Source organism: Dama dama, chromosome 29 (genome assembly GCF_033118175.1).
Source record: "Dama dama isolate Ldn47 chromosome 29, ASM3311817v1, whole genome shotgun sequence".
Classification (NCBI taxonomy): domain Eukaryota; kingdom Metazoa; phylum Chordata; class Mammalia; order Artiodactyla; family Cervidae; genus Dama; species Dama dama.
The window spans coordinates 59,632,434-59,651,201 of NC_083709.1; the positions used below are offsets into that span (position 1 = coordinate 59,632,434).

The window sequence follows — 18,768 nt, forward strand, 5'->3', positions numbered from 1 at the left end:
TTCATTTTAAAATACAGCAGCACGTGCTAGTGATATCTAGTAGATTTTAATTTTTAAATGCCACTATAGCACTTTTTTTTTTCTTTTACATTTTGAAGTCTTCTAATGTTTCGTACTTATTCCAAGCTGAAGTCTGGATTTGTTGCTCAGCGAGTTTTGGACTTCTCTTACAGGCATCTCCTTATCTGTTTATCACTGTGTAAACAAGCCTACACTGAGTGTTACCCTTTACCTCTACTTTATGTTTTTGATTAGCTCCTTACCATTTTGAGCTGCTGAAGACAAAGAGCACTTGGGAGAAGAATAAAATTAGGAGGAGACCTTTGCTTGGAACAGCAGTGTAATTCTAAACACCCAGCTGTGGCCAGTTTTGTGATGCTGGGCAAAGTACACAACCCCTGTGTTTCAGCACCCATCTCTCCTATTGCTCTGTGCTCCTAATATTGTTTTATTGAATCTCAAGGGAAAAACAGTGTTTACATTATTAAGACTGGTGCTTTTCTGAGCCAAGCCATGGGCTGCACTGTGATTTTTTTTTTTTCCCCATCATTTTGTGATTCTAATTTTTTGGGGTCAATAATAATTATCTCCCTAACCACCTTTGTTTGCTTTGTCTTCAAAATAGTTATTACAGATTCACCCCCAAACTCTGCCAGTTGTTTAAATGGGCTTTAAGTATGCTTATTCCCATCAGTTATTCCATTCACTTCATTTTCTTTCCATTCAACATCTCCGCCACGGCCGTATGCTATGTCTGTCTGTTGGCCTGTTACACACACAGCCTAAGGTGTTCCTTTACTATCATCCTGGTATTTCCTTTCTTTTCTTCTGGTGTTGTGATACAGTTTCTGATTCTTATGTTGTCCTCCTTCTTGGCTTACAACATAGTTTTGATGGAGCTCATCAAAGTTCATTTCAGCTTCCTGAAAAGGGATGCAGAAGGGTGAATATTTTGAAGTTTTTCCTCTCTTAATATGTAAAATGTTTTTATTTTACCCTTAATTTACATGGTAGTTCATCTAGTTTTAAGAATTCTCATCTGGAATTCAATTTCTTTTTTTTTTCATTTATTTTTATTAGTTGGAGGCTAATTACTTTATTGTAGTGGTTTTTATCATACATTGACATGAATCAGCCATGGATTTACATGTATTCCCCATCCCGATCCCCCCTCCCTGGAATTCAGTTTCTTTTAGCACTTTCAAGGCATTGCTCCATTATCATCTGGCTTGTTTGGCTTTTATGAAATATGGAGACATTTTGCTTCTGCATCTTTTTCACGTGGTTTATCTCCACTCCCCCACCCCAGAAACCTACATGGTACTCTTTCTCCCCAGTGTTCTGACATTTTGTGTTTAATAAGTACATCTTGAAAGTGAAAGTCGCTCAGTCATGTCTGACTCTTTGTGACTCCATGGACTATTCAGAATTCTCTAGGTCAGAATACTAGAGTGGGTAGCCTTTCCCTTCTCCAGAGCATCTTTCCAACCCAGGGATTGAACCCAGGTCTCCTGCATTGCAGGTGGATTCTTTACCAGCTGAGCCACAAGGGAAGCCCAAGAATACTAGAGTGGATAGCCTATCCCTTCTCCAGTGGATCTTCCCGACCCAGGAATTGAACCAGGGTCTCCTGCATTGCAGGTGGATTCTTTACCAACTGAGCTGTCAGGGATGCCCTGAGCTATGAGTTCAGTTCGGTTGCTCAGTCATGTCCAACTCTTTGCGACCCCTTGGATTGCAGCACGCCATGCTTCCCTGTCCATCACCAACTCCTGGAGCTTACTCAAACGCATGTCCATTGAGTCAGTGATGCCATCCAACCATCTCATCCTCTGTCGTCCCCTTCTCCTGCTGTCAATCTTTCCCAGCATTAGGGTGTTTTCCAAGGAGTCAGTTCTTTGCATCAGGTGGCCAAAGTATTGAAGTTTCAGCTTAATTTCAATGAATTCCAATGAATATTCAGGACTGATTTCCTTTAAGATTGACTGGTTTGATCTCCTTGCAGTTTAAGGGACTCTCAAGAGACTTCTCCAACACCACAGTTCAAACACAGTTCAGCACAGTTCCTTGAGCGACCAGGGAAGCCCCATAAGTACGTCTTGGAGTGGGTCTATTTTTCACCCATGATGCTGGTATTCCAAGGGACTTTTCAGTCTGGAAACTATCCCTTTGTTTTGAGATATAATCTTGGAATTATTTAATTGATTTAATTATTTACTTCCATTTTTTCTTCTGTTTTCTCTTTTTGGAAGTTCAATTCACATGGTAGATCTCCTGGTCTAATTCCCCAAATTACTATGTATTTTTTTCTCTAATTTTCCATCAATTGGCTTGCCTGTTTGCTTAACCTCCCAAGAATTTTTCTCAACTATATTTTCCAATGCTTCTATTGAGTTTTTCAATTTTTGCTGTCAAGTCATTACGTTTTAAGAGCTTTTTTATTTGCCAGGTGTTCTGTTTATGTGGTTTCTTGTTTTTTCTAATCATTACTGTGAGGCAAACCACCCCAAACATAATAACATACAACATTGTCATTTTATTTATTACTCACATATTCTATGGGTCAGGAATTCAGTTATGACTTGAGTGACTAGGGGCTTGGGTCATCTGTGGCTTCTTCACTCACATGGCTGGCACCTGGGCTGGGATGAATTGAGACTGGGTTTATCTGGGACTATTGACTTGGGTATACATGTGTGACCCATCCATGTGGCTTCTTTCAACATGACAAGAGAACTTTTCCTCTGACAGGGAGCTTCTGGGGAGTACATTTTCCAAGACACCCAGGTAGAAGCTGCACGGTTTTATATGACCTAATTACTTCTGCCATACTCCACGCATCAGTGTACACATAAGGTGGTCCAATTTCAAATACTATATGTTTTTGAGTTGTTTTTTTTTTTTTTTTAAGAGATTGTCCTTGGAATTACCAAAAAAAAGCTTCTTAAAATATTCTCCTTTAGATTAATACAACTGAATTTCAGTAATATTCAAGAACTTTGATACAGTTGACTGATAATCAAAGTATCAGTCCTTTGAATGAATATTCAGGGTTCATTTCCTTTAGGATTGACTGGTTTTATCTCCTTGGTGTCCAAGGTACTCTCAAGTCTTCTCCAGCTCCACAATTCAAAAGCATCAATTCTTTAGCACTCAGCCTTCTTCACGTTCCAACTCTCACATCCCTACATGACTACTGAAAAAAACCATAGCTTTGACTATATGGACCTTTGTTGGCAAAATGATGTCTCTGCTTTTTAATATGCTGTTTAGGTTTGTCATAGCTTTCCTTCCAAGGAGCAAGTGTCTTTTAATTTCATGGCTGCAATCACTGTCTGCAGTGATTTTGGAGCCCAAGAAAACAAAGCCTGTCAGTGCCTCTTTCCCCATCTATTTGCCATGAAGTGATGGGGCCAGATGCTATGATCTTAGTTTTCATCTTGAGTTTTAAACCTGCTTTTTCACTCTTCTCTTTCACCCTCGAGAGGCTCTTTAGTTCCTCTTCACTTTCTGCCATCAGAGTGATATCATCTGCGTATCATCTGCATAGAGTGGTTATTGATATTTCTCCCAGAAATCTTGATTCCAGCTTGTGAGTCTTCAAGCCCAGCATTTCCCATGATGTGCAGATGGTGATTGCAGCCATGGAATTAAAAGACGCTTAGTCCTTGGAAGGAAAGTTATGACCAACCTAGACAGCATATTAAAAAACAGAGACATTACTTTGCCAACAAAGGTCCATCTAGTCAAGGCTATGATTTTTCCAGTGGTCATGTATGGATGTGAGAGTTGTATTATAAAGAAATTTGAGCACCGAAGAATTGATGCTTTTGAACTGTGGTATTGGAGAAGGCTCTTGAGAGTCCCTTGGACTGCAAGGAGATCCAGCCAGTCCATCCTAAAGGAGATCAGTCCTGGGTGTTCATTGGAAGGACTGATGTTGAAGCTGAAACTCCAATACTTTGGCCACCTGAAGTGAAGAGCTGACTCATTGGAAAAGACCCTGATGCTGGGAAAGATTGAAGGCAGGAGGAGAAGGGGATGAGAGAGAGTGAAATGGTTGGATGGCATCACCGACTCAATGGACGTGGGTTTGGGTGGACTCCGGGAATCGGCGATGGACAGGAAGGCCTGGTGTGCTGCAGTTCATGAGGTCGCAAAGAGTTGGACACGACTGAGCGACTGAACTGAACTCTGCATAGAAGTTAAATAAGCAGAGTGACAATGTATAGCCTTGACAGACTCCTTTCTCAATTTTGAACCATTCTGTTGTTTCATGTCTGCTTTTAGCTCATGCTTCTTTATTTGCATATAGATTTCTCAGGAACCAGGTAAGGTGGTCTGGTATTCGCATCTCTTTAAGAATTTTCCACAGTTTATTGTGATCCACACAGTCAAAGGCTTTAGCAGTCAATGAAGCAGATGTGTTTGTGGAATTCCCTTGCTTTGTCTATGATTCTTGGACTCATAGAGTGTGTAGCCTTTTCAGATTGGCTTCTATCACTTAGCAGTACATGTTTAAGCTTCCGCTGTGTCTTTTCATAACTTGGTAGCTCATTTAAAAAAATCACTGAATAATTTTCCATGTTATAGATGTACCGCAGTTATTTATTCATCTATTGACAGGCCTCTTAATTGCTTCCAGTTTTTGGCAATTATGAATAAAGCTGCTATAAAGATTCACATGCCTGGTTTTATGTGTATATACTGTTCAATATGGGTAAATAGCCAGGAGTGTGATTGCTGGGTTGAATGATCAGCTTATATTTAGCTTTGTAAGAAACTGCCAAACTGTCTGCCAAAGTGATAGTCCCTTTTTTGCATACTTGGAGCTCACTGAGTCTCTTGGATATTTGGGTTAATTTTTTTATAGTCAAGTTTGGAATATTTCAGCCATTATTCATTTTTTTTCTGGAGATACCACACTCCCTGACTTCAGGATATACTATAAAGCTACAGTAATCAAAACCACATGGCACAGGCACAAAGACAGACACATGGATCAGTGGCACAGAGAGCCTGGAAATAAACCCACATACTTATGGTTAATCTATGACAGAGGAGGCAAAAATTTATAATGGAGAACAGTCAGTCTCTTCAGTGAATGTTGTTGGAAAAAGTGGATCAGTTCAGTTCAGTCGCTTAGTCGTGTCCGACTCTTTGTGACCCCATGAATCACAGCACGCCAGGCCTCCCTGTCCATCACCAGCTCCCGGAGTTTATTCAAACTCATGCCCATTGAGTCAGTGATGCCATCCAGTCATCTCATCCTCTGTCGTCCCCTTCTCCTCCTGCCCCCAATCCCTCCCAGCATCAGGGTCTTTTCCAATGAGTCAACTCTTCGCATGAGGTGGCCAAAGTATTGGAGTTTCAGCTTCAGCATCAGTCCCTCCAGTGAACACCCAGGACTGATCTCCTTTAGGGTGGACTGGTTGGATCTCCTTGCAGCCCAAGGGACTCTCAAGAGTCTTCTCTCACACCACAGTTCAAAAGCATCAATTTTTTGGTGCTCAGCTTCCTTCACAGTCCAACTCTCACATCCATACATGACCACTGGAAAAACCATAACCTTGACCAGACGGACCTTTGTTGGCGAAGTAATGTCTCTGCTTTTTAATATATTGTCTAGGTTGGTCATAACTTTCCTTCCAAGGACTAAGTGTCTTTTAATTTCATGGCTGTGGTCACCATCTGCAGTGATTTTGGAGCCCAAAAAAATAAAGTCTGACACTGTTTCCACTGTCTCCCCATCTATTTCCCATGAGGTGATGGGACCAGATGCAATGATCTTAGTTTTCTGAATGTTGAGCTTTAAGCCAACTTTTTCACTCTCCTCTTTCATTTTCATCAAGAGGCTTTTCAGTTCCTCTTCACTCTCTGCCATAAGGGTGGTGTCATCTGCATATCTGAGGTTATTGATATTTCTCCCAGCAATCTTGATTCCAGCTTGTGCTTCTTCCAGCCCAGCGTTTCTCATGATGTACTCTGCATATAAGTGGATAGCTATATATAAAAGAACAAGATTAGAAGACTGTTTCTTCATACCATATACAAAAGTATACTCAACATAGATTAAGACCTAAATGTAAGATCTGAAACCATAAAACTCCTAGTAGAGAACATTCAGAAAATACTCCAATAAAAATTATAGCAATATTTTTTGGGAACTGTTCCTAGGGTAAAAGGAATTAAGAAAAAAAAAAACAATGGGACCTAATTGTAAACTTGAAAGCTCTTTGCACAGCAAATGAAACCATTGGACAAGACAAAAAGACAACCTGCTGAATGGGAGAAAGTGTTTGCTAATGACATGACCAATAAGAAGTTAGTTATTACCTAAAATATATAAACAGCTCATACAATGCAGTATAAATAAAACCAAACAATTCAGTCACAAAATGGGCAGAAGATATGAAGAGACACTTTTCCAGAATAGATATACAGATGGCCAACAGCCATGTGAAAAAAATGCTCTATATCCCTAATCATCAGCGAAATGCAAATCAAAACCACAATGAGATATTACCTCATACCGGTCAGAATTGCTGTCATCAAAAATCTACAAATAATAGGTGTTGGTGAGGATGTGGAGAGAAGGGAATCTTAGTATGATGTTGGTGGAAATGTCAGTTGGTGCAGTCACTATGTGATGGTGCACAACAGTGTGGACATTCCTCAAAAATCTAAAAATAGAATTAGCATTTGATTCAACAGTTCTTTTACTGGATATATCTCAGAATAAAATGAAAGCACTAATTTGAAAAGATACATGCACCCCAGGATTCATATTAGTGTTAATTACAATAGCCAAGATATGGAAACAAACTAAATTTTATGGAATATTACCCAGCCATAAAAAATGAAATCCTGCCATTTGAAACAATGTGGATGGACCTAGAGAGTATTATGCTTAATGAAATAAGTCATGCAGAGAAAAACAAGACTTTGTTATTAGTTTTATGTGGAATCTAAAAAAATAAATCAATATAAAAAACAGTGTAGAAACAGCCTCATAGATACAGAGAACAAACTGATAATTACCAGTAGGGAGAAGGCAGAAGAAGAGGAGCAAAAATAGGTATATGGAATTAACAGACACAAACTATTATATCTAAAATAAGTAAACAACAAGGATATATTGTACAGCACAGGAAAATATAGTTATCATTGTGCAGTTACTTTAAATGGAGCATAATATATAAAATATCAAATCACTATGTTGTACACCTAAAACTCATAAAACAACTATACTTAAGTAAAAATTGGAAAAAGTCAAATTTGGAAAGTTTTCAGCCGTTAGTCACATTTTGTCTTCACCCTCCCCCATGCATGAACGCAGCCCCCTCTTAGCATCGCTGACTCATTGGGTTTAAGTTTGAGCAAACTCCGAGAGACAGTGGAAGACAGAGGAGCCTGGTATGCTCCAATCCGTAGGGATGCGAAGGGATCAGACATGACTTAGCAACTGAACAACAACAACTTTCTTCCTTATCTCCCATCCTCTGCTCCACTTTCTTTCTGACATTCCTGTTATGCATTTGCTGATGTGCTTAATGTTTTCTCACAGATCTCTGAAGCTCCGTCCTCTTTCTTCTTTTCTCCTTTTGTACCTCAGACTGTGTACTCTCACTTGACCTTTCCTCATTTCCACTTATTCCTTCTGTGGAAGGAATACCTGCTGTGAGCCCCTCTAGTCAGTTTTTCTTTTGTTATACTTTCTATATAATCAGTTCTATTGGTTCTTTCTTATAACTTCTGTTTTTTTTTTTTTTTTTAATTGAAATTCTCAGTTTGGTTAAATACCTTTCTCATTGCTGTTCTGTTGCTCAGCCGTGTCCAACTATTGGCGATCCCGTGGACTGCAGCACGCCAGGCCTCCCAGTCCATCACCCACTCCCAGAGTTTACTCAAACTCATGTCCACTGAGTCAGTGATGCTATCCAACTATCTCATCCTCTGTTGTCCCCTTCTTCTGCCCTCTGTCTTTCCCAGTATCAGGGTCTTTCCCGGTGAGTCAGCTCTTTGCATCAGGTGGCCAGAGTATTGGAGCTTCAGCTTCAGCATCAGTCATTCCAATGGATATTCAGGGTTGATTTCCTTTAGGACTGACTGGTTTGATCTCCTTGCATTACTCTCAAGAGTCTTCTCCAACACCATAGTTCGAAAGCATCAGTTCTTTGGCTCAGCCTTCTTTATGGTCCAATTCTTCCATCTGTATGTGACTACTGGAAAAACCATAGCCTTGACTAGACGGACCTTTGTTGGCAAAGTAATGTCTCTGCTTTTTAATATGCTGTCTAAGTTGGTCATAGCTTTTCTTTAACGAGCAAGCATCTTTTAATTTCATGGCTGCAGTCACTATCTGCAGTGATTTTTGGAGCCCAAGAAAATAGTCTGTCACTGTTTCCATTTTTTTCCCATTTATTTGCCATGAAGTGATGGGACTGGATGCCATGATCTTAGTTTTTTGAATGTTGTTTTAAGCCAGCTTTTTCACTGTCCTCTTTTACCTTCATCAAGAGGCTCTTTGGTTCCTCTTCACTTTCTGCCAAAAGGGTGGTGTTATCTGCACATCTGAGGTTATTTGATATTTCTCCCGGCAGTCTTGACTCCAGCTTGTGCTTCATCCAGCTCTGCATATCTCATGATGTACTCTGCATATAAGTTAACTAAGCAGGGTGACCATATACAGCCTTGATGTAGCAGTAGTAATGTCAGTTGCTCATTTGCAACCCCATGGACCGACTCTTTGCAACCCCATGGACTGTAACCCACCAGGCTCCTCTGTCCATGGGATTCTCCAGGCAAGAATACTGGGGTAGATTGTCATTCTCTTTTCCAGAGGATCTTCCTGACCCAGGGATCAAACCCAGGTCTCCTGCACTGCAGGCAGATTCTTTACCATCTGAGCTCCAGGGAAGTCAAACCAGTTGTTGTTCTGTGTCCAGTTCTAACTGTTGCGTCTTGATCTGCATACAGATTTCTCCGGAGGCGGGTAAGGTGGTCTGGCATTCCCATCTCTTTAAGAATTTTCCATGATTTGTTGTGATCCTCACAGTCAAAGCATAGTCAATGAAGCAGAAGTAGATGTTTTCCTGGAATTCTCTTGGTTTTTCTGTGATCCAGCAGATGTTGGCAATTTGGTCTCTGGTTCTTCTGCCTTTTCTAAATCCAGCTTGAACATCTGGAAGTTCTTGGTTTATATATTGTTGAAGCCTAACTTGGAGATTTTGAGCATGACCTTCATAGCATGTGAAATGACTGTAATTGTGCAGTAGTTTGAACATTCTTTGGCATTGCCCTTCTTTGGGATTGGAATGAAAACTGACCTTTTCCAGTCCTATGGCCATGCTGAATTCTCCAAATTTGGTGGCATGTTGAGTGCAGCACTTTAATAGAATCATCTTTTAGGATTTGAAATAGGTCAGCTGGAATTCCATCACCTCTGCTAGCTTTGTTCGTAGTGATGCTTTCTAAGGCCCACTGGACTTTGCACTCCAGGATGTCTGACTCTAGGCAAATGATCACACCATCGTGGTTATCCAGATCATTGAGATCTCTTTTTGTATAGTTCTTCTGTGTATTCTTGCTGCGTCTTCTTAATATCTTCTGCTTCTGTTAGGTTCATGCTGTTTCTGTCCTTTATTGTGCCCATTTTTGGGTGAAATGTTTCCTTGGTATCTCTAATTTTCTTGAAGAGATCTCTAGTCTTTCCCATTCTATTGTTTTCCTCTATTTCTTTGCATTGTTCAGTTAGGAAGGTTTTCTTAAGTTTCCTTACTTTGCAATTCTTTGGAACTCTGCCTTCAGATGGGTGTATCTTTCCTTTTCTCCTTTGTCTTTTACTTCTCTTCTTTTCTCAGCTATTTGTAAAGTCTCCTCAGACAGCCATTTTGCCTTTTTGCATTTCTTTTTCTTGTGGATAATGTTGATCACTACCTCCTGTACAATGTCATGAACCTCTGTCCATAATTCTTCAGGCTCTTTATCAGATCTAATCCCTTGAATCTCTTTGTCACTTCCACTGTATAATCATAAGGGATTTGATTTAGGTCATATCTGAATGGCCTAGTGGTTTTCCCTACTTTCTTCAATTTAAAGTCTGAGTTTTACAATAAGGAGTTCATGATCTGAGCCATTGTCCATTCCTGGTCTTGTTTTTGCTGACTGTGTAGAGCTTCTCCATCTTCTACTACAAAGAATATAATCAATCTGATTTCCGTATTGACCATCAGGTGATGTCCATGTAGAGAGTCTTCTCTTCTGTTGTTGTACCAGGGTGTTTGCTATAACCATTGCATTCTCTTGGCAAAATTCTCTTAGCCTTTGTCCTGCTTCATTTTGTACTCCAAGTCCAAACTTCCGTGTTACTCCAGGTATCTCTTGACTTCCTCCTTTTACATTCCAGTCGCCTGTGATGAAAAGGACATCATTTTTTGGTGTTAGTTCTAGAAGGTCTTGTAGGTCATCATAGAACCATTCAGCTTCTTCAGCCTTAGTGGTTGGGGCATAATGGTTGGGAATGTCTTAATGGTTAAAATGTTTACGTATTTTAACAGTATCTCTGAATGTTCCTTTCCATTAAAGATTTGGAATGGGCTAATAGACAAGACAGTTGAAAGAAGTGAGATAAGCAACTAATTCAGCTGCAGGATTGTCTTCAGTGGGCCAGTGAGCACTGGAAATTCTCACAGCAGGCATAAAGTATGTTGACTTTTCCAATCATATAGGACTATTAAGCTGTTCCTTAGGTACACATTTTGGGAAATGCTACCAGAGTTTTCTTTAAAAAAGTTCAAGCTAAATTGCAGGATGTCTTCAAACCTTTAAAATGTTTATCCACAAATACAGAGTTAAAAAAAAAAAAAAGACTGGAGAGAAGAAAATTTTAAAAGAGAGACATCAAGTAGTCATCATTTTGAAGAAAAAAGTGAATATGATCAGCCATCATTTTGAAGAAAAAAGTGAATATGTCGAATTAGTGGACCAGTATGCTTTATGAGTGTGTGTGTATACTTACATGGGCGTATGTATCTCTTCAAAAATTTTTCTTTTTGTTTCACTTTTTTTTTTTTTTTAAAAGACTCATGGGACATAACACCACTGCTGGATGCCTGGTACATTTAGGAAACCTGACTGCATAAGAAGCACTCTACATGGGCACAGGATGTTACCTGGAATCGGAGAACTAATTCATCCTGACTTTTCTTGATTTTAAATGGTAAAGTCTAAGTACTTTTGTAATATTATTCTGTACTAATGATGGTCAATTATTTTTATGGTCAATATTCACAAATTATTTCCTAATTAAGCGTTAAAAAATTGTAGTGCTAATTCTGGTGTTAAAAATTTTTCAAATCTCTATAAATCTGGTTTTGAGAGAGTTGATAGTATTTGACTTTCTTTGTTAGAACCAGTTGCCAAGTAATAAAATTGACTTTTGAAAATGAAACATCATCTGTATGTTTGTAAACATTTTCCATAATAAAAATGGGTTAGGCTCCTGGAATTTGAATGCAGACAAAGAGTCTTTCATAAGTTACAATTTGCATACAAGTGTTTTTCAGCAAGGCTTAACTATTATAACCTGTTATAACCAGTGCAGGAAATACAAAGCTGTTTCTCTATTTTGGGTCGTGTATATTTTCTCTTCCTGTGGTGCCTGGTATGGAATTGAACAAAGTGAGGTCAACCCAGAACAGTTCTAAATCTGACCTGCTTTCACCTGAAACTTTCTGTTCCACTTTGAAAATCCAGTTGACCTGCTTTTCCTTCAGAGATTCTTAGCAGCCACAGTCATTTCTCAATGTCTCCTCAAGTGCACCCCACTCCTAAATTGATGAAGAGTAGAATGGATCTGATCTCTTCAAATATCTGGGGCTGCTGATGCCAACTGATGGACATTAATGGATGTGTCTGGAGAAACCCAGATTAGTAATAATTTCTAGGCAAGGGATGCTAATTACCACTGGCCAAGGATCAAAAACTCACCAACTGAGACTTCCCTGGTGGTCCAGTGGTTAAGACTCCATGCTTCTACTCAGGGGGTGCAGTTCAATCTAAGATCCCACATGCTATGCAATACAACCAAAGAAAACAAAAAGCAACAATAACCCCTCCTCCCCTGCAAAATAAACACCAAAACTCACCAGCTATGGAGAATTCAATAGTTATAGCCTATAGGTCTTCAACTGTATTTTGCACCTCAGTATACCTGAGAGGTAAAGTGTTGATTATAGGATATCCTAGCATATCCTTGTACTCAACTTTTTAAAAAAGATAATCTGGCATTAATACTAGAGATGATGGGTATCCTTTAACACTTTTCTCAGATTGACCCACTTTGTTTTTGTCTTCTGACCTCGTAGCAAAGAGGACAGTTTTTGAATCTGATGAGAAGATGTCGTAAAAGATTCTATTTATATATGTGTGTGTACCCTTTCTATTTTTCTCTTAGTGCTATCGTCCATTTCAAGATGCCTTTGCACTTTTGATAAATGCAAACTGACAAATCTCCACACCACAACAGAGAGGAAATCAGTACTGCTTGAAGCCTGAAAGACTACCCTTAATAAAGCCAAGTCCCCAGTTGTTGAAATGCTGAGGAAGTTGTGGAGGAGGAAACTTTTTTCTTATCCCACTAAATACTACTTCTTATTTCTTGCTTTTTCGTTGGTCACATTCACTGTTTTAAGAATTCATCAAAAGCCTGAATTTGTAAGTTTTGGACATTTGGAGCTGTTTGAAGAGAATCCTAGTAGTAATATTAATTGCACCAAAATTCTACAGGGTGATGTAGATGAAATCCAAAAGGTGAAGCTTGAGACTCTAACAGTGAAATTTAAGAAGCGCACTCGATGGACAAACTATGACTACATAAACATGACTGGTGATTGTGCTTCTTTCGTCAAGAAGCGCAAATATATTATAGAACCACTTAGTAAAGAAGAGGCGGAGTTTCCAATAGCATATTCTATAGTGGTTCATCACAAAATTGAAATGCTTGACAGGCTCCTGAGGGCCATCTACATGCCTCAGAATTTCTATTGTATTCACGTGGACACAAAATCAGAGGACTCGTTTTTGGCTGCAGCTGTGGGCGTGGCATCCTGCTTCAGTAATGTCTTTGTCGCCAGTCAGCTGGAGAGCGTGGTGTATGCGTCCTGGAGCCGGGTTCAGGCTGACCTTAACTGCATGCAGGACCTCTCCAGGATGAATGCAGACTGGAAGTACCTGATAAATCTCTGCGGAATGGATTTTCCTATTAAAACCAACCTGGAAATTGTCAGGAAGCTCAAGTTGTTGATGGGCGAGAACAACCTAGAAACGGAGAGAATGCCATCCCATAAAAAAGAAAGGTGGAAAAAGCATTATGAAGTCGTGGATGGAAAGCTGACCAACACGGGAACTGACAAAATACATCCACCTCTTGAAACACCTCTGTTTTCGGGAAGTGCCTATTTTGTGGTCAGTAGGGAATATGTGGAGTATGTGCTCCAGAACCAAAATATCCAAAAGTTTATGGAGTGGGCCAAAGACACATACAGCCCTGACGAGTATCTCTGGGCCACTATTCAGAGGATCCCCGAAGTCCCAGGGTCACTGTCCTTAAGCCATAAGTACGACACGTCTGACATGCAGGCGATTGCCAGGTTTGTTAAATGGCAGTACTTTGAAGGAGACGTTTCCAAGGGCGCCCCCTACCCGCCGTGCGGCGGCGTCCACGTGCGCTCCGTGTGCGTTTTCGGAGCTGGTGACTTGAACTGGCTGTTGCGCGTGCATCATTTGTTTGCCAACAAATTCGACCCGGACATCGACCTCTTTGCCATCCAGTGTTTGGATGAGCATCTGAGGCATAAAGCCCTGGAGCCGTTAAAACCCTGAACGTTGTAGGCAGTTTTAGAAATACTAATAAGGAGGCGGGAGATCTACCCCCATCTGATGCTTCCACCTCCAGAATCCAACTGGATTCTTCAAGCCAGAGAAGCGACACGGTTTCTGCAGAGCAGGGTCGGTTAGAAAGGCTGTATTCTTAAGCCTGGACTTACAGTTAGTGAGAGACTCGGGCAGGTTGCAAGGCATTGTAGGGGAAGGTAGCTGGGGAAGAGGCTGAAGGCAAGCTAGCCTTTTAAAGAGCTCAGGGACCTAAAAAACTTTCAAGATTTGACTTGTGCCAAAGTTACTTGGGAGAGCTTTAAATATGACGGGTTTTCCTGATTTGAATAGATTTATAGCAATAACCCAATCGGGATATAATTTATCTTGTAGATTATGTTTGTTGAAAAAGAAATTTGGCTTTAATCGAAATGATCTTTGTAAATGATTGACTTTCTGCTGTTACTTTGAGCTACGTTGTGTATCTATATATGCCATCTCAGGGAACTTGAAAAAACAGGCTTGACTGAATGTGAGTATTTCTCAATTTTCGCTTTTAACAATGTATATGTGTTTTTAAAAGAAAAAAAGAAACAATTTCTAGTTTAGTTGATTCTGTGAATCATCTTAGGTTACTTAAGAAGTTAAGGTATCTTGGGTTGTTATAGTGTCTACAGAGTAACACTAAATTTTTTCAAATATGTCTCTCTCCTCCTCCAGTCTCCCCACACCCTGCTATCCATCTGTATATAAACTAGTTTTCATAGTGACCCATATTAGAGCCTCAGTTCTCTTATGTTTGGTAGGCATTGACCTGTAGAACTAAGATAGGGTGAAGAGTCATGTGTAGACAATTTCTAATGAGTGTTAAAAAGCACCAATCTGTACCATCCCCAGAAATTAAGGATATTGCTCTTTGGATCAGCTGTGTCCGTGCTCCAGACTCTTGCATCTAGCTGCCACTTCTGTCACCCTTAGAAAGGAACTGGCTTCCCCACTTCTTGTTTCTTCAAGTTACCGGCCCACTGGTTAGTCCTCAGCTCTTTCATTGTAAGTTCCCTTCTCTCTCAGATCCTATGAGGAGGGGAAAGACGTGCTATTGTACCATCTACTGTGCTTGAAGGCCTGGGAATCCTAAAGGGGAACATTAGGTTTGGGACAGATTGTCTCAGTATTGATATTATTTTTAGCACATAGTTTTTACTCTACTTTTCACCAAAAGAGAGATTTGTGGTTGCTCTTGCTATCTCATATCTAAAAGTAAATGAAGATTTTTTAAAAAGCACCAACTTGCACTTTTTCTAAGGTGATAGCATTCAGCCAAAGATCTAACAGGACATAGGAAGTTTTTATCATTACCTGAGATGTCAAAAAAATTAAATCCATGAACTTTATTGTTAAAACTTAGCCAACTTAAATAGTATATGGGAAGTTCATAATATCACACAGTGTTCAGGCATTCAGCTGAGAAAACATTTTATTCCATGGAGTTAGGAAACAGTTTTATCTTATGGAGAGATTTGTTACACCGACCCTCCTGAATGGAAGTTTCACACTTTGGGAGACTATCATTTGTAAATGTGCAAATCAGTGGATTGCTCTGGTTTGCATGATTTAACATGGCAGCCAATGTTGGACCAAGAAAAATATACCCGCATTGAAAATTCAAGACATGATGTCAGTGAAGGCATTGTATGAGTAGTGTTCTGTCTCTGTTGACTTCTAAACCAACTTGTTCTTTTAATGCATGTTGCGTGTCTCTCTCATGCTCTCTTTTAGAAGAAAAGTTTTACCTGTAAGTTAGGCCTTTTTTTAAAAAAAAAAAAGAATTCTAGAACTCATGATTTTCAGTGACATACTTCATGTCTATGTCTTGTGTTTTCTTAACTTCAGTCATGGTGTCTTGACTACTGTACTATAGACATTTTCACTTTTAATTTTGAATATTTACAAAGTTACAGGAAAGTTAAAGGTAATGGTACAGTGAACATTATATAACCTTCACCTGGACTCACTGGTTGTTACCTTCATGCCTGTGTGCTTTCAACTGTATGGATTTTTGAATTTAACAAAATTGAAAATTGAAAGTTAAAAAAGTTTATAAATATCTAAAGTTATCACTCATAGCACTGCTCTTATTGTAGTGTGACTAAATCTTATTCACGTTTAAATTGGCAGCTTTGAGGGATTTTTTTTCTCCCCATAGACATAAAAACAATGATTTTAGAATCCATTTCTCCAAGCCCCACTCTAAAACTGTGGACCCACCATCTTTTATGAAACTGTGGTACCTTTTCTTTCTAGAAAGGTTACTTACTTAAAGGTGTCTGAATATTACCCTATTGCTAATAGCTTTACAGGGATTATATAGCCATTAGGACTTTTAATTTTATGCTTTTCAACATAACTTAAATTCATACTAGTGGGACAAACAACTGGAAGAGTCAAGAAGATAGTTTTGAAAGGAAACCCATACTAGATTCAGGAGGAGCAAAATTGTAAGTTCTTAAAAAAAAAAAGAAATGTAAGTTCTTTGGGAAAGGTATATTACTTAAATTCCTATATGTCAGTTATTAAACACTAATTTCTTTTACTGTCATTTAAGGTCTCTTATAGGGAATTATTAGAAATCGTGTTCCCAAATAAATCCTTAAACGTACAGAAACTACAGTTTTTTAAATGGAAGTATTCTAGTTAATGAAGTGCTGATCAAGATTCATGTTAAGAATAAGAATTAACAAAAATAGTTCTTCCTTGACAGGTGATTACCTAGGCTTTTCTCAGACCATGGTAAGCCACCACTCAGCCTTGAAAATCAACTACTATTGTCTCTAAACATGTGTTGATATTTGTGTCATTCGAGTACAATTTACTTAGATGAAAGAACATACGTGGATTTTCCTTGTAGTCATTTGAGGGAGGAGGAAGCCATGTTTTACTTCATTTCACCAGTAGAGTAAACTGACCTGAACTTTTTTAGCTGGCTTAGAAAAGTAAAAATCATTTCTCATTATGGTAAAAATAAATCAGTAAATGCAAGACTTTTCATGACACGTGTGGTTACTGTGGGTTTTACTCTCTTGAATATGAGTGTGACTGAATGCATTTGGAAGTAGGCATATCACCATTAAAATCAGCTATTCAGAAACTGGGGCCTTGTCTCCACAAGTTAGTCTTATTTTGTTAGCTACATCAGTTACTATTTTTTGTTAGCTACCAGCACCCCAATATTAAATTTAGTAGTTGGATCTGATAGTTTGTAACCAACAACTGTTTTGTGTGAGTAGTTATTCAAAGCATACAATTTAATTCTTAGGCAGAAATGTCTGAGAGAGGGTGCGGTTATGGTAAAAAGTGTAACACAGTTTATGCCAAAAGAGCTACACAGGGAACCTTAGAAGAATGCAGTTTAATAGCCAGTGTTGCTTTCTGGGCATCACTAGCTTCGGCTTATATCTGCTGAGGAAGCTCAGGTCTGCTGAGCAACAGTGACCATCAATGCTAACAGGTTGTTACTTGCTGCGGTCTGAATGTGGAGAGCACGCCAGAGGGAAAAGGGAAGTCCCGCCTCTCCCTGAGTATTGAGTGCCAGCTCCAGGTGTCTCCTCACCTGATCTGGTAAGCCCTTCTGCGTTCTCTTCATGAGTGTCCCTCAGTCATGTCTGACTCTTGGCGACCGCGTGAACTGTAGCCCAACCAGGCTTCTCTGCCCATGGAATTCTCCAGGCAAGAATATTGGAGTGGGTTGCCATTCCCTTCTCCAGGGGATTTTCCTGACGCCGGAATCGAACCCAGGGACTCCTGCATTGTAGGCAGATTCTTTACCGTCTGAGCCATCAGGCTGACTCTGGGTGCTCTTGGGCCCCATTTTATTTTATTTATTTAATTGGAGTGTAATTTCTTTACAATGGTTGTGTTCGTTTCTGCTGTACAATGAAGTGAATCAGCTCTATGTATACATAATCTTTAGCCTCATTTTAGATGAAGCAGACTCTACAATGTGGCACAGTTGATTAACCTCAGCTCTTTCTTGAAAGCTTGAGAGCTTTATGTATCCTTTTTAAGTCTGCTTGTCAAGGATTTAATTTTAATATATGCTTAAAGTGCTCAGAGCTTGTCATCAGAATATTGATTTACTGTTTTTCAGTGTAATAAAACCCAAACTAGAAATGAGTTATAAGTATTGGGAAAGAAAAGGCTGTTTTCATTAGTGCAGATGATAGTCCAAGTTGAATGCTCAGAAATCTGGACTTGAAATTAATAAGACGTTAGCAAATACTGCCACACATACAAAAACCAGTTTTTCCATTTTCAAGCAAAAAAAAGTTGTTTTAAGATGTAAGGGGAATAGGTTATCTTTGATCATGGCAAGAAGCTCAAACTTAAGATATGTGTGGGACCTGATGAATAAAATACTTCTGTATATTAAAAAAAATTTTGCTCCTAGCTGGTAAATGTTTTAAATATGTCCCTTCTGCCCAGATTAATCCATCATTCAAATATAAGTGCAGTGTCATAATCTCAAAGGATTGGTAAAATTGTTCTAAATTTCATCCAGAAGGAAAAAATGTGCAAGAATAGCTAAGAACGCTTTGAAAGGGATTAATGAAGTCAACTAATACTATATATAAAGCCAACTAATACTATATATAAATGTTAAGAGAGTATTATAAGTTATAATTGAACTCTCAGACTGAAAGCAATAATAGCCCAGAAATAGATGCTGGTATATATAAACATTGCATAGCAATCATTGGAACATGGTGAGGAAGAGGGGACAGGGATAAACTTAATAAGTACCTGTTTGGAGAACATTAAATTATAACTTTGTAATGTGCACGAAAATCCAGATGGATTAAGGATGAAAATAAATTGGAAGAACTTGTTGGTGAC

At 39.1% G+C, this 18,768-nt stretch overlaps 1 protein-coding gene across 4 annotated transcripts in view; it reads left to right on the forward strand.

Moving 5' to 3' along the window:
- GCNT1 (glucosaminyl (N-acetyl) transferase 1) overlaps window positions 1–16,914 on the forward strand; it is a 50,911-nt gene extending 33,997 nt beyond the window's left edge. For all 4 annotated transcript variants that reach the window (XM_061132727.1, XM_061132728.1, XM_061132730.1 and 1 more), the window contains 2 exons: window positions 11,084–11,221; window positions 12,458–16,914. In XM_061132727.1, the coding sequence (XP_060988710.1) occupies window positions 12,598–13,884 (1,287 nt within the window). In that variant the 5' untranslated portion in view covers window positions 11,084–11,221; window positions 12,458–12,597 and the 3' untranslated portion in view covers window positions 13,885–16,914. The remainder of the gene's footprint in view (window positions 1–11,083; window positions 11,222–12,457) is intronic.
- Window positions 16,915–18,768: the final 1,854 nt, after the last annotated feature.